The 15,538-nt window shown below is 42.2% G+C and overlaps 1 protein-coding gene across 3 annotated transcripts in view; it reads right to left on the reverse strand.

The window, feature by feature from the left end:
- Positions 1-1,847, reverse strand: part of IQGAP2 (IQ motif containing GTPase activating protein 2) — a 126,257-nt gene extending 124,410 nt beyond the window's left edge. The window contains exon 1 of one of the 3 annotated variants that reach the window (XM_048053658.2): positions 1,630-1,847. In XM_048053658.2, coding sequence (XP_047909615.1) covers positions 1,630-1,675 — 46 coding nt within the window. In that variant the 5' untranslated portion in view covers positions 1,676-1,847. The remainder of the gene's footprint in view (positions 1-1,629) is intronic. The other 2 variants (XM_048053661.2, XM_048053664.2) reach the window with 2 other exon arrangements.
- Between the last annotated feature and the right edge of the window lie 13,691 nt (positions 1,848-15,538).

Raw genomic sequence — 15,538 nt, forward strand, 5'->3', positions numbered from 1 at the left:
AACCAAGGCTTAAAGGATTGGCCCTTTGCTCCTTGTCAAAGATTCTTTGACCATATTGGACTTTATGGCAAATGCCACACGTCCAAATTCACACGTCCCAAGAACCACTAGACCAGATCTGCAGAGCAGATCCCATGCTGCTGAAGACCTGATGGGCACACCATTTGCACTTGAGAAGCTTCTGCACATCAGGCACATGAATAAAGCATCACCACAAGGTCAGATCACCATGAGGCCCAGAGATTGCCCTCAGCACCACATCTTCCCAGGCCCCACTCCCATGACTGGACTCTGCCATACCACACAAGCAATGGCACATCAAACTGGGATGACTGGGAGATTAGCTTCAAAAGCAAACTTCATCATCGCCAGCACAGACACAGAGCATACACGTCCAGCAGCCACTCTAGAAAACATCAGTGCTAACCTTCAGCAACCATCTCCAGAAAACATCATCAGTACGCTTTCAAAGGTCCCTGGGGCACCCACTAGGTAATGCAAATGAAAAATGAAACCTATAGGCATGGTCTACAGAATGCACCACCTGGGGGGCATTGACAGAGGGAAATGCTTAAGAGGGTGCAGGATCCTCCAAGCTGAAGGTTTTGCTGTCAAGCACCAGCTTTCACACCCGTCCTGGGTGGAAGTGGGGTGGCCCCTAGCCTTGTCAAGGTTTCTGTGCTTCTGTAAAAAAAAAAAAAAGTAACTTTCAGAAATGGCTATAAAAAAAGCTGCAATGCTAAAACCTGGAAAGCTACTCATCAGACCGCAGGATGCCAGAGCTGCTATGAGCTTTGCAGATAATTTGCATATTCACTTTTAGCGATGCCTACAATATCAGAGGCATTTCTTATCAGGATGGCAAAACCAAGGGCTTACACGTCTTTGCCCAAAGGAGATGAGAGAAAACACAACCCATGCAGGATCCCAGCAAACCACAGCAATGCTGAGAGGGCCCTGCAGCATGCAGGAGGAGGAAAGCTGCTTCAGGGATTTTTTTAAATATAGGTTGGAGAAACAAATACACCTTGTCTGAAAGGAAATGCCTGGTACCTGCACTGCTTCTCACCCCACTCAAGCTGTAATTTGAAGTTATAAAGTTATAATCCAAAGTTATAAAATTGTAGAGCAAAGTTTTAAACTACAGTCCAAAATTCCGAAGTTATAAACCAGAAGTTATAAAGTTAAAACCTGAAAGCTGCAGTTGCAGTGTGAAGTTATGAAGTTACAAGCCAACCTGATACTTACAACACTGCGTTACAGAGGTAAAACCCCAAGCTCTAGCAAGAACCTAAAGCCCTGGAGTTACAACGCGAAACTACAGCTACAATCCGTTCAGAAAGTTTCGGATTAAAAATAATAGTGATGATTAAAAAAATAAAAAAGGCAACAAAACAGGAGCCTGAAAACCTGTTTCGAAGCCTGCCGGAGGTCGCCGCGAGCAGACCCAAAGCAAGTCGGAGCGCTGCGCGCAGCGCCGCTCTGCAAAGACAAGAGCCGGCCGGGCTGCTTTTCTTTGCCCTAAACCCTCTCTTTTCGCACGAAAACGAGCAGGCCGGCGAGGGAGGGGACGAAAAACAGGCAGGCCCCGGGCGCCCCCCGCTCCCGCCGCCCCCCGAGCCCACTCACAGCCGTAGCGGGGCCGCTGCAGGGGCGCCAGCTCCTCATGGTGCATCCTGCCGCCGCCGGGAGGGACGGCGCCCGCTGCCGCCCGCCCTTCTTATGCGCCGGCCGCGCCGCGCTGATTTGCTGCGCCCGCGCCCGCGCCCGCCCCGCGCCGGCACCGGGGAGCGGGGATGCGGCCACCCGGGGAGGCTCCGCGCACGGCTGCGGGGCGCCGCCGCACGGGAGAGACGGGGGGGCGGCGGGTCTGGGTGGAGAGGAGAGAGAGGGGGTGGGTGGGGTGGGGAGAGAGAGAAAGAGAGAGAGAGAGAGAGAGAGAGAGAGAGGAGAGAGAGAGAGAGAGATCCCAGCCCACCCACCCGTAAAAAGAAAGAGAGAAATAGAGAGAGAGAGAGAGGAGAGAGAGAGAGAGAGAGAAAGAGAGAGAGGGAAAGAAAGAGAGGGAAAGAAGGAAGGAAGGAAGGAAGGAAGGAAGGAAGGAAGGAAGGAAGGAAGGAAGGAAGGAAGGAAGGAAAGAAAGAAAGAAAGAAAGAAAGAAAGAAAGAAAGAAAGAAAGAAAGAAAGAAAAAGCCAAGAAAGAAAGAGAGAAAGAAGAGGGAAAGAAAGAAAGAGAGAGGGAAAGAAAGAAAGAAAGAAAGAAAGAAAGAAAGAAAGAAAGAAAGAAAGAAAGAAAGAAAACAAAAGCCAAGAAAGAAAGAGAGAAAAAGAGAGAGAAAGAGAGAGGGAAAGAAAGAAGGAAGGAAGGAAAGAAAGAAGGAAAGAAGGAAAGAAAAAGCCAAGAAAGAAAGAGAGAAAGAGAGAGGGAAAGAAAGAAAGAGAGAGGGAAAGAAAGAAAGAAAGAAAAGAAGGAAAGAAAGAAGGAAAGAAAGAAAGAAGGAAAGAAAGAAAGAAGGAAAGAAAGAAGGAAAGAAAGAAGGAAAGAAAGAAGGAAAGAAAGAAGGAAAGAAAGAAGGAAAGAAAGAAAACAAAAGCCAAGAAAGAAAGAGAGAAAAAGAGAGAGAAAGAGAGAGGGAAAGAAAGAAGGAAGGAAGGAAAGAAAGAAGGAAAGAAGGAAAGAAAAAGCCAAGAAAGAAAGAGAGAAAGAGAGAGGGAAAGAAAGAAAGAAAGAAAGAAAGAAAGAAAGAAAGAAAGAAAGAAAGAAAGAAAGAAAGAAAGAAAGAAAGAAAGAAAAGAAAGAAAGAAAAGAAAGAAAACAAAAGCCAAGAAAGAAAGAGAGAAAAAGAGAGAGAAAGAGAGAGGGAAAGAAAGAAAGAAGGAAGGAAGGAAAGAAAGAAAGAAAAAGCCAAGAAAGAAAAAGCCAAGAAAGAAAGAGAGAGAGAAAGAAAGAAAGAATACAAAAGCCAAGAAAGAAAGAGAGAGAGAGAAAGAAAGAAAAAGAGAGAAAAAGAAGGGGGGAAGAAAGCAATCCCACCCCACCCCCCACCCAACCCCCCAAAATGAGCAAAAGAGTGAAAGAAAGAGAGAGAGAAAGAGAGAAAGAAAGAAAGAAAGAAAATGAAAGAGAGAGAGAAAGGAAGAAAGCAAGAAAGCAAGGAAGCAAGCAATCAAGAAAGAAAGAGAGAAAGAAAGGAAAAGAGAGGAAGGGAGGAAGGGAGGAAGAGAGAAAGGAAGAGAGAAAGAAAGAGAAAGAGAGAAAGAAGAAGAAAGAAGGAAAGAAAATACAAAAGCCAAATAGGGAGGGGGAGAAAAAGAGAGCAAAAAAGAGAGAGTTAGAGAGGGGGATGAGAGACAGAAAGAAAAAAAGGAAGAGAGAAAGAACAGCAAAACAACTACAAAAAAGAAAAAAGGAAAAAAAATGAAAGGAAAGAAAACAAAGTAAGCAAATTAAAAAAAAAAAAAAAAGGAAAAAAGAAAGCCAAGAAGTAGGGAAAAGAGAATGCTGAAGAAGAGAGGAAGAAAGGAAGGAAAAAGAGAAAAAAAATAAAAAGAAAGCATAAAAAGGCAAAAACACCACCAAAAGGGGAAAAGAAAAAAAAAAGTTTAACTAAAAAAGGAAAGAAAAAAAAAAGAGTAAAACAAGTGAAACCAATGAAAAATAATAATAAAAAATAAAAAATATCTACCCCAAATAGAAATAGCCAAGCCACCTCTCCTCTTGAATTTCTGCAGAAAGGAGACCGTGGAGAGGGGTAAGAAACCAAACTTGGGTTTCCCACTTGCAGTTTTGCTGATGCGAAACACCCTCACCCTCCACAAGCAGTGTTTTTGCTGTGCCAAGAAGCCACCACCACAATCTGCAGTGCGGTCAGGGCACCTTTGGAGCATGGTGTACCCGTCAGCCTCCCCCTCATTTCCAAGGTGTGGGAGCAGGGTGAGTGCCCTCATTGGTGGCTTCTATGTAGGGTGCCCCTGGTGCCCTCAGTGGTGGCTTCATCTCAGGCAATTGACCAATAAAGCCTCTGGCTAAATGTTCACATTTTGTGGCTGGATGGTTGCCACCGGCCCCTGGACAACACCTGAGATGCACCAGAGCAGACTGGAGGTGGGCAGCGCTGGAGGTGGGGGCACACTTTAGGGTTGCACTGTGCCTCCCAGGCTGCCTCTAAGCCTCCAGCACAAAGTTTGCTGGAAGACAGACAGTGAAAGCAGTGTCCATGCACAGCCATAACCTGTCCTGCAGAGTGTGTGGGACACAACGTCCCTGAGCGTGCTTACAGTTTAGTGCACAGTGTGGAACCTGACAGCTCTCAGCAGGTGTTTACAGACTGTCCATGAGATTTCAGTCATCTCTGTTTCACAATGAAATCATGCTAGCCCTACAGAGCCTCCTTTGAGCTTTTCCACAGGTTGGAGGATGTCTGCAGGTTGTTTGCAAGGCCTCTGGTTTTGTTCGTTCCATCTTCAGCATTGCTGGGAATGGCTCATGAAGGGATGAAAACACGCTGGAGGGAATGGACATTTCTGGTAGTAATTAAAATACAGATTATATAGGATGAAAGGGCTGAAAGAGTACAGGAGAAAAATGACACCCAACAGGAAACAAATTTACCTTTACTGAGGTCATTTTAATTTTCTCTACTCCCTGCAGCAGAGGGTGATGACTTACTGTAAAGGCATGCAGGGCAGACACAGGTAGAGCTGCAGTCCTCACTAGGCTTTCTGAACACTTCTGAAGGATCTTTTTAACAATCGCCCATATAATTTCTTCTGATCTTAGAAGTAAAAGTTGGTGACTAAACCAACATGGAAAAGATTTTAGTTAAAAGTGGATATGAGTAAAAGAGTAAAAATGTTTTATTTGCTGTAAATTATCATTTTGACTGATTTTTCTAATGTTATACTTAGCCAACATCAAGAATGTATTGAAGAACGCTTTCACAACCCAGTTTCTTTGTTCTTTAGCCTTTGCTGTGTTGTGCTGCTCCCTCACTCACTGTAGTTGAAAGAACAAGGGTGTGCATGGCCATAGTGCCCTCTGCACACACTTTGACTCCATGGCTGAGAAAACTGCCTTGTCTCCTTGTCTTCCAGCACCTGTAACATGTCCTCTCCATCCTCCTCCCCACAGGCTCCCCATGCTCACTGTCATTGCACAGGGACTCAGCAAATCAATCCTGTGGAAAAACTACGCTTTTTTTTTTATTATTATTTTTTCTTTTTTTCTTTTTTTTTCTTTTTTTTCTTTTTTTCCTTTCTCTTGGTAGGGTTATTTCTTGGAAATGCAAGTGCCAGCAGAGAGCAGGGCATACCCAGGGGCTGAAAATAAAGGCCAGAGTGGGGGGAACTGAGAGGGCTTTTTGGCAGCATCAGCCTCCGCAATGCTCACAGCAGGCACGGACGTGAGCCAAGTGCTCCCAGCAGGAGGTGAGGCAGGTGGGAGAGTGCTGGAGTAATAAGCAGTAGCCATGTGGGTTTGTGCACGACCTTTCGCATCGGATTTGTTAATCCCCGGTTTTCTGACTCCATCAGCTGTTGGCGGCGTGAAGGCTTAGACACCCACGGCAGGAACAAAGCGGAGGGGGCAGCCTGCCCCGGGAGCCGCCGAGGCTGTGCATCCCATAGGGAGTCGCACTTCCAGCACCTCCCTTCTTCCTCCTCCTCCTCCTCCTCCTCCTCCTCCTCCTCCTCCTCCTCCTCCTCCTCCTCCTCCTCCTCCTCCTCCTCCTCCTCCCCGGGGGAGCCCGGCTGCGGGGGGCAGCGCGCTGAGCTCTCCCGGCTGCGGTCAGCTCTGCCAAGGGAACCGCAGCCTTTGAGTCAGCCCGAACCAAACCTCGCGGTGTGGCCCCGTATTCTCTCCTAAATCCTTAAGTGCTCGGCTCTTACGGTTACTAAGAGGCAGGCACTTAAGAAATCACTGTAGCCAGCTATCTAGAGTAAATGTTTGAATGCGAATGTTTCCTGTTCGCAGTCCAGACCCTTTAATGGAGCTTGAGATCAATGTCCTCGGCGCACTATCAAGGGCATCGTACTGTGGGTAAGGTGTTTCTTGCCGCATTCCTACCGGCAAGAAACCTTCTGCTCCAACCTACGCACCTGCCCGCGAGTGAAGCAGAGCTCGCTCACCTACAGGGAGCAAGCACATGAATAAGTAAGCCCTGCGTGACCAGGGGTGCCACTTGACATATTTTCAGAGGCAGCTGTGCACTGTTCCAGACCTAAAAGGCAACCAGTCCGAAGGAAAACTGCGGGAAGGGAGGAATTTTGCACATGTCACTGACTGCGGTTGGATCTAAAAGCTGCAGTGGCCTATGCTGTGCTGCTTCCTGCTTCTTGTCCTGTTGTGTACAAAGGGATTTCAGATGGAGAAGGATATTGATATTTGAAATTCTTGGGTGGCTTATGTAGCAGTGACGCAAGTACATGCAGGTAATTAGAGACACTAGGCTTTTTGTCGGAAACAGCAGCTTTAATGACACTTTTTCTGTGACAATGCCTTTATTTTATTTGTAAATTGTTCTCCTTGTCTGGCAGCATTTTTTCTACAGAAAGGAAAACTCCATTTATTGTTTTTAGAGAGCTTTTTTATTTTATTTTATTATTTTTTATTTTTTCCTGTTAATGCATTGCAGAGCACTTTTTAATTTTCACATGAGAAAAAGTCTGGAGCGAGTTCACCCTGGTGAGCAGGGGGGAGTGCAGCTCCCTGCAGGCTCCCAGGTACTGCAAGAACTTTTCCAGTTGTTTGCTTTGTGCAGCTAATGAACATCTAAAAAGCTGAAGCTGTACGTGCCACACCGGTGCTTGTACAGACCAAATTGCAATGTGGCATGACCAAAAGCGTCTGGCCACACTTTTTCCTACCTGTGCAGAAAGCATACCCAGGGTCCTCCTGGGCAAATGCAGGAGGAAGCTCATTGCACATGCTGCTAGAAAATCAGAGGAGCTCAAGGGGAGGGTGACTCATGGCAACACAACTTGCTCCCCATAAACCAATGAGCGTTCCAGCAGGAGCACCATGTAGGTTGTGGATTTATAGTTTTGGGTAAATTGCAGTGGAAAGGACACAGGTGGTGCATTTATGAATCAGATTAGGAAGGTTAAGAGGTACTCAACAGGGAAACATGAAGAAACACCAAAACAGGAACTGCCCCCCACGCAGCTGCTGTGCAGCACTATGGTCTTTGATAATTCTTGCACAGAGGGGAATCGTCTGCGGGGATTAGCATGGGGAGCTGGGCTGGGCTGCAGCCTCCCCCTCAGCACAGCATCCTTGTTATGCATTATTTATTGTCATGAGGTAAGCAAGTAAACAAATAACCCATCACATAACTGGCCTCGGAGATCCCGGAAAACAAACATACAAACAACAACAACAAAACAAAACAAAACAACCAAACAAAAAAAGGAGAGCTAGCCTTAATGGCAATGTTGTAGCTGCCCTGGTCATGAAAGAACAGTGAGGAGCAGTGCTTGCCTCTGCTCCCTCCCTTGTGTGCCTGGACAGCATGATCCTGTCTTGTGGTTCCTCTCTTGGGTGTCCCCTTCAAATGTGTGAGGGTCTGTCACGCCAGCAGGAGCTCTTGTTTAAAAGGCAGGCTAAGCTCTAGCTGGACTGAGGATGTGTGAAGTCAGAAGCACCATATGCAACTGTAAGAGAGTCAGCTCTGGAAGTAATTCAAAATACTGTGGCAAAAAAAAAAATAGATGGGTGGAATGGAGACCCAGAGCAGAAGTGCTGAAAGCATTTTTTCAATATCAGCAGCATTGGCTCCTTTCAATTAAGGAAGTGACTTTAACTTCTCAGCAGAACTGGCACAAAACTGAAGGCAACACTGATCAACAAAACACAATGCCTGGAAGAATACATTCCTCAGATTTTGTTATGGTTTCTAGGGCAAACAAAAGCAGCCAGAAATAGGTCTAAGTGAGCCTTGTTGGTCATCATCCTAAATAAAAATTAATAACAGTTTACATATTTGTAATTGGAGTAGAAAAAGCAGTTTCAAAAACAAAAGAAATAGCTCATGGAATGGAATGAAAACAAACGTGGGTAGCTTTGATAGAGCTAAAATTTCAGATAAAGGAACCAGAAGTATATGAATATATAAAAATGTGCACAGTATTTTTTTTTTTTTTTGCATAGTACTGACACCTGAATAATGAAATGATGGAGAAATTATTTCAGTGTCAGGAATCTTTCATCTTTCTACCGCTTGAAAAACTCATGTTGTTTGCTCTAAAGTGAAAGCTTCCAAAGAGAGATGGTACATAAACATCTGAACTTATGTTGTTCTGAGGAAAAGAACATTTCTAGATATGGTGCTTTGAGAGATAGACTGTAAGTACAGACCTGAAAATTCAGAAGACATGTACCCTCCAGCCTTTTTGTCAGTAGAACTTCATGATTTCCAAGTTAGCGTCATGAATCCAAGGATTTTTGACTTCAAATAGTGACCCCTTGGTGATGGCTATGCTGTGATTGCGCAGTGATTCTTCCCAGGTCCTGCGCTGCGTGCTACAAACTGGCGAACAGCTCATGCACAAGGCTGACTTGAAGCATCTTTCAGATATTGTTAAGTGTGTACATGACCTGCTTAGGTGTGGAAACAACTTGCAAAATTTCTTAATGGAGACCTGGAGGAAGGAAAACTGCCCCTGAGACTAGCTTGCTGGCAGGACTTCAGTATAGAATTAGAACTTTAAAAATGTGTTACGACCATGACTGTGGCAATAGGTACCTGATGCAAATACAGGCATATGTTATCGTGCTCCTGTGACTATCTGTGAGGCCACATCATTAACTCAGTCATGGGACTGGTCTGAGTTAATGTTCCCAAAAGATGACATATTTTAAGAGCCAGGGCAGCTCACAAGGAGCTGCTTAATTATAAATGAGTGGTGTGTCCTGTGGTGAAAGTGAGAAGCAGTTGTGGGATGACAATAATGTGCTGTACCATACCTTGCAGCATTTACCACCAATTACTTCATTTTTGCATCATAGACCTTCCTAATGTGCCTTTCTAAGGTTATTTTTGTATGCCCATTCTCATCAGGAGAGGGGTCCCTCTGTTTTTCCCATTGAAGTTAGAGTCCTGACAAAGCTTGGTTAAATACTACCTGCCAAGGTACCTAGGAAACCAGTTTCTCTGCTGGAACAGGATTTTTTTTAAAAAAGTATTTGTTCAAAATGTATTGGACAAATGCCCTGGATCCTGCAGATGTGGCACGAGTTTTGCAAGGCAGAGGTTGAAATCTTTCTGCAAGGACTCTGCCAGAAAAGAGCTTTTTCCATTTGTCTGTTGGAAAAAATATTTATTCATTTAACAGAATACTTTGGAGTGGAGTGACCCTCCTTGTCTAGACATAATGAATAGCCATAAAAATGAATTCAGAACTGTTTGAAAGCAGGGAACATCTGTGCCCTTCTGCAGCTTGCAGATTCAGCAAAAAGCATTCTTTACTGGGTTGGATGTAGCAAAAGTAAAAATCTTAAAAATCTTGATCATTTCCTCACATTATCCACAAGTTAGGTCTGTTTGTGTCAGTGTTTTTTGTTGTTGTTGATTTTTTTTTTGGGGGGGGGGTAGGGGAATGGGGTTGGTTTTGTAATACAGCATCTGTGTGTCTCTTTGTGGTTGCATGTGCTTAGCAATGTTTCCACTCCACTAAAAGTCTATGCATTATTCACTCATTAATGTATTATTTATTTATTACTCTCTGGGCAGGGCACTAGGGCATTAGGAGCTCTGCATTTACAGGGGACTGACAGCTAAGGCAACCCTGCAACTATTTCCTGTCTGCCAACAGTTGCCCCACAGATAAAGCACAGACTGAACTCCCATGGATTTCCACTAGACTGGTTCGGGTCTTCTTATTTCCACCACTTTTCCACTGGCACAGCTCCAGTCTTTTGAAAAGCTCCTCATTATTCACATTAGTGTAAAAATGAAGAACGTGTCTGAAAGACTGACAAATTCAGGCTCTAGAAAGCAAAGCGAGGAAAGCTAATTCCAGCATCCAAGACCCTTCACAGAAAGGGTCAGCAGCCTCCTCTTATTTAAATCAAAATGGCCTTGGTTTGAATTCCTTTCCTGGAAGCAGCTTTGCTGTTTTTCTAAGCCTCAGACAACCAGATCTCAAAACAGTTGCAGCTGTAAAATTAAAATCAGCAACTGAAATTCCATGTAAAAATTAACCTGAAGCCCATGCTTGGGACAGCAAGCCCTGGGATGCTGACACTGGTTTACTGGGGAATGCCAGTGCTGTTTGCAGAGAGCCCCAGAGCCACCCTCAAGCTCGAGACTTGCTGGAGGGAGCCTGGAAGCCTGCCTGTGTCAGGCACATTTGGAGAGCGTGTCCTGGAGAGCACCCACAGACCCCTTTCAGAGAAGTCTGCATTCACGGCAGGATGAAATGCCACCAAGACTATTGAAAGCACTGACAGGGAGGAGGTAGGCACTGGACATTTTCTGTTACTTTTTTAATGTCTCTTCTTCTCTCACTGCTGGAAGACTTCCACAGTGCTATCTGCAACGTTTCTTCTGGGAGACAATAAGTTTCTGGTGAATACAAAGCTCCTGGGAATGCTCTGGTTGGAGTTGTCCAGGTGACTCTGTGCCATGTTACCCTCTCCCAAAGGAAGGGCTACGTGCTTGCGGGCAGAGGTAAACTAGTCCCTGGCTCAGGGTATTTCACTTGCAAAGTGTGTATTCACCAGGCACTAAGTTTACCTGCAAGTGAATGATCTCAGACTGCAGCTGTGCAATGGTAGCTGAAACTCTACAAGCATAATGTTCACGTGATCTTTCCTGATCTTTTTCATTAGTCATTTTTCCTCTTCCACCTGTGGGTCAGATTGGAAATTGTGCTGTATCAACGTGGACCTTTATTTTCACTAGCTACTGGCTTCTGCAGTAAAATACTGACACTTGGTTTCTATATGCCCATAAATTCTTCCAGTGTCCTTAACAATTATGTATTTTGTATGTATTGTGGCTTGCAAAACATGGTATAACAGCCCTTCCAAAGACAGGTTAAAGTCCATGTTAGCAGTATAATAATGACATACTTGTAACTCAAGAGTATGACAATATCTTACTGTTCCTTTGTGCCATTTCAATGTTTGCTAAAGCTAATGGCATCTTTTGTTAGTAGTAGTAGTATTAGTATTATACTTATTTTTTATTTTTTACAGATTCACCAATTTATTCAGATTTAAAAAGCTGTGAGACCTAGCTAAAAGGCAAACTCCTCCAGCACTCTTGAGGGAGAACTGGGCTGCTGAGTGCGCTCAAGGGGCCTGAGCTTGTTTTCGGTAATTTTTTTTTAACTCATTATGAATGAAATGGCAGGCAAACAAAACATAGATAACAGTTCACCAACGCTCCAGACCTGATGGATGGGAAATAAACCTGGGAAAAAAAGATCCTAACTGCTATGTAATCCTAAATACCAGGAGGATTTCCTTTCACATGATCTAGCTCTACCACCAAGGCTGAAAAACACTGTTTGTAGGCAGACTGTGGAGTTTTCAAGGAAGCCCTTGGGAGAGTATGTGCAATTAGCAATTAAAGCCAAATGATGGAACAAATATAAGAGTGCACTAATGGCATCATTTCCAGGATGCTGAAGAAGGTGAATTACTCTTAGTTTTATCTGATTTCTCATTCCTACTTTCTGTAAAGTCCACTAGATGGTCTGACTGCAAAGCTAAGGATGTTTTAATTTAAAGCCAGGAGCTCCCTGAGATTCCCATTGTTATGGGGCTTGCAGTTTGTATGGACTCATTGGAGACAGGTCCTGAAGAACAACATTTCCCTTCTCTGACAACATTTGTGGTTGTCATAATAGTCTAAAGGCGGTGGAGGGTAGGCAAGCACCTGAAGGGAACATGTGGCCTTAGGTGTTAGTGCTCAGAAAAGTCAAGTGAATATTACATGACTCCAGTCTCAGTTTGGAGCTCCTTGGGTGAGGAGATGAGGGAACTCCAGGAGGAAAAGAACACAAATTCCTCATTGCGACCCTCCAATTCTCTTCTTTCTCTTTTTCAAGTGTGTTTGTTTTGTTCCTTTAGTAAGTGAATTTCTCTTCTCATTTAATGAATTGTCAGTGCCAGAGGATGAATAAGGAAGAAAACAATTAAATATATTATAAAGCAACATATTGCAAAATTCACAATTCAGAGGTATTGTAACCACTTATAAAATCACTACTGTTCTGCAATTATCCCACTCTATTATCATTGTTTTACAAAAAAATAAACAGGCCCTTTGACTGTACAGTCCTGTAGGAGAATTTACATTTGATCTGTAGCCTAAGTTATATCTGATCATAAGCCAGACAAAAGCCAGTCAACATTTTACATGGTTACAGCAAAAAATTAAAATGTAATTTAAATGTAAAAAACACTTCATTCTTGTAGCTAATGATTCTTCAACATGTATTTTTTCATCATGGGATGGTATGCTTGAGGGATACTTTGACAATTTCCCATTCTGTAGTTAGAAGTGTCAGCCTGGCTTGTCTGATGGAAAAAAAAATTGACTGAAGGACTGGTAAGGCTGATATAGGTTTGGCTTCTCCTTTCCAAGGCTGAAAACACTGCCTGGATTGATTATCAAAGGAATTTCCAAAAGTAGTTTTTTTGGGTATTACTACTGGTGGTGGCAGCATCAGCTTCTGTCTCCAGGCCTAAATGTAGGAACAGCATACAGCTTTCTGAGAAGAATTCATATGGCCCTTTGTAGAAGGCGGAGTAACCTAATAAATACAAAGGAGAGCTCTCGGTAATACAGTTAATGGTGTCTTTCCAAGCCCTTTTGCGTATGTAACATCAATCTGCTAAAGTAAGACACACTCGTTACTGCAGCATTAATTGGACCAGTTAGGTCCACTTCAAGAGCAAAAAGTAATATGATGTAAAATTCACCTGTGTGTTTTCTGCAGAAAGAGTGAATTCACTTGAATCCTATGAAAGTTTATGTACAGCAACACCAGAAAACATACAGAATGGTACAACTTCCAGTTCAGCTTTAGACTATTAGGACAGTATATGAAGAACTTTAAGTCAATGTTTCTTTTTTCAGTTGTCAAGGTTTAGTGCTGCAAAAAAAGCTTCAGATATGACTAATTACTGTCAGGAGTGGTTTGGACTGGATACTGATCTCACATTGGCCTAGTATATCATGTGTATATATTTACAGTTGTTGTGGATTAAATAATAATCATAGTCTAGCTAGCACCCTAGCAGAAAGAGAGGCATATGGATGATGTGCATGATCTCTCTTAACATTTGGTCTTCTGTTGCTGCATACCATAAAATGTCATCTTCTTCTGTTATACTTGCATCCATGTTCTCTATATACTTCTCTCACACAATGCATATACACACACATGCATAGACAAATACAAACACTGCTCTAAATTAACTGTATAGTACTCTGAATTAAACATCACCTTTTTCTAGCATAGCTGTGTCAGCCAGGAGTATATTTTTCTCCATTTCATCTGAATATGCTTAAGTCTGCAAGATTCATCAAAGAATTGCACTCCTATAAGCAGAAATGTCCTTTTTGCAGGGTGATGTGCTCTATATGCAATACTGCACTAAGCTCAGCTGACACAAGATACCTATTATGAAGGTTTTGGATGAAGTTTCTGAAAGGTATCTATGAAGAATATGTGTAATTCTTCTCAACACTCCCTTGTGGATTGTTCTTTTATTGTCTGCACAAAAGATTTTGATTTCTTCCCAGAATGAGACTAGAAGACCCAAGTATACAACCTTTTATCTCTGTTAGAAGAAGAGACCAGTGTATGGTTATACTTAATAAATTAGGAAAGTTTTTTTCTACACTGTACCACAAATAGAAAAAATCTGTCAAAGTCATATATCCTTCATTGCTGGGTTTTGCAGACAGTGCTATACATGAGCCAAAAAAAAAAAAAAAAAAAGCTTAAATTCACATGTAGCTTAATTTTTCCCTATTGATTACACGGCTGAAGAAGTTCATGTGATTTGTTAAATTAATTGTCTGTTCTGAAATATCCACATTCGGAAATATATTCCTGATCCAACCATGGAGATGGCAGTTTTTTGCTATTTTATAGCTACTACATTTGATCAGTTGAAGCTCTCCTGAGTTTCTTAGTAAGCAAATACAATAAAGAACTACTGTTGTAATGCTGCTTCCATTTTTGTTGTTTTTGTTTTTGCATGTGTGTTTTCTGTTTTCTTTTCTTTCTCTCTCTCTCTCTCTCTCTTTTTTTTTTTTTTTTTTTTTTTTTTTTTTTTTTTATTTCCTTTGCTGGGTGCAAAGTTCTTGTAGAACCATAGTTTATTGTAGAGGTTCTCACTGGCCTTTCGGATGCACAGATTATTATACTTTGTGGCAGTATGCTTTTCACACAGTTTGGGTGATAAAACATCCTTGCAGTGCAGTTATGTAGTGAAAGACCAGATGTCTATTTTGTGTAATTATATATTAAACATATATTATTATATATTGCATTAAAAATGTAAATCCCAGATGGTTATCTATAGGAGAACCTTGTCTTTTGCAACCATAGCAAATTCTACTCTTTTTTAATTGTCTTTTACCTTTCTTTAACTTCATTAACTTCCACATTTTCTTTCAATGCATGTTCTACTTCTATTACAGACACTAAGGATAACATACGTAGAGAGCTTTCGTAAAAGAGCAAATTGAGTAAAACAAGTGTTTTGAGTATTTTGTGGGTAGTCAGGAATGATGTTCTGGCTATTATCACACCTGATGTGCATTCATTGCAGAGAACAAACAAATCTTTATTTGAATATAGCAGAGCAAAAAATGCCCCTTTATTAATCTGGTGTATACTAAATAACTTTGCATTTGTTATATGGATGATAAATAATTGGCAGATATATTTATAAACACTTCCATGTTTTATAGATTTGTACTGTACACAGTCATCCTACACAGAGCATGCCCTTTCACAAGTATACAGACAGCTTTCCTCAGGGGACTTAATTAAAACACTTGGTCAAACATTTTGGTACTTGACAATTTGACACAGAGGAGTATACTGGAAAGATGAGTTCATAAGTGTACCAGATGGACTTAAAATGAAAAATTTGAAACTCCAAAAAAAGAGAAATTATCAATGCACCTGCGTGCAAACACATATACAAATATTGATGACTGTAACCTGCATTACAGGAGATCACAGACAGCAGGAAAGAAAAGCAAATAATAAGAATTAAATAAAAAACAACAACCAAAAAACAGAGAGGCAAGGACCATTGCCAAGATCTTGCTACAGATTCTGAAAGTAAACATGTATAAATGGGAATTCAACTTCAAAATATCTCATTACTGTAGAAACAAAATGTGCATGTTTTCTCACATTAAGAAATAGAGAATGTCAGAAACGGTTATGAATTTCTTGACAACACATGCACACTAGCACACCTGCACTTTCGTACACTAAAGACAGTTTGAAAAATTATACTCCCGGTTGGCCTAGACCAGTTGGCAATTTCAGTGGAAGGTTA

This window comes from Anser cygnoides, chromosome Z (genome assembly GCF_040182565.1).
Source record: "Anser cygnoides isolate HZ-2024a breed goose chromosome Z, Taihu_goose_T2T_genome, whole genome shotgun sequence".
Taxonomy (NCBI): Eukaryota; Metazoa; Chordata; class Aves; order Anseriformes; family Anatidae; genus Anser; species Anser cygnoides.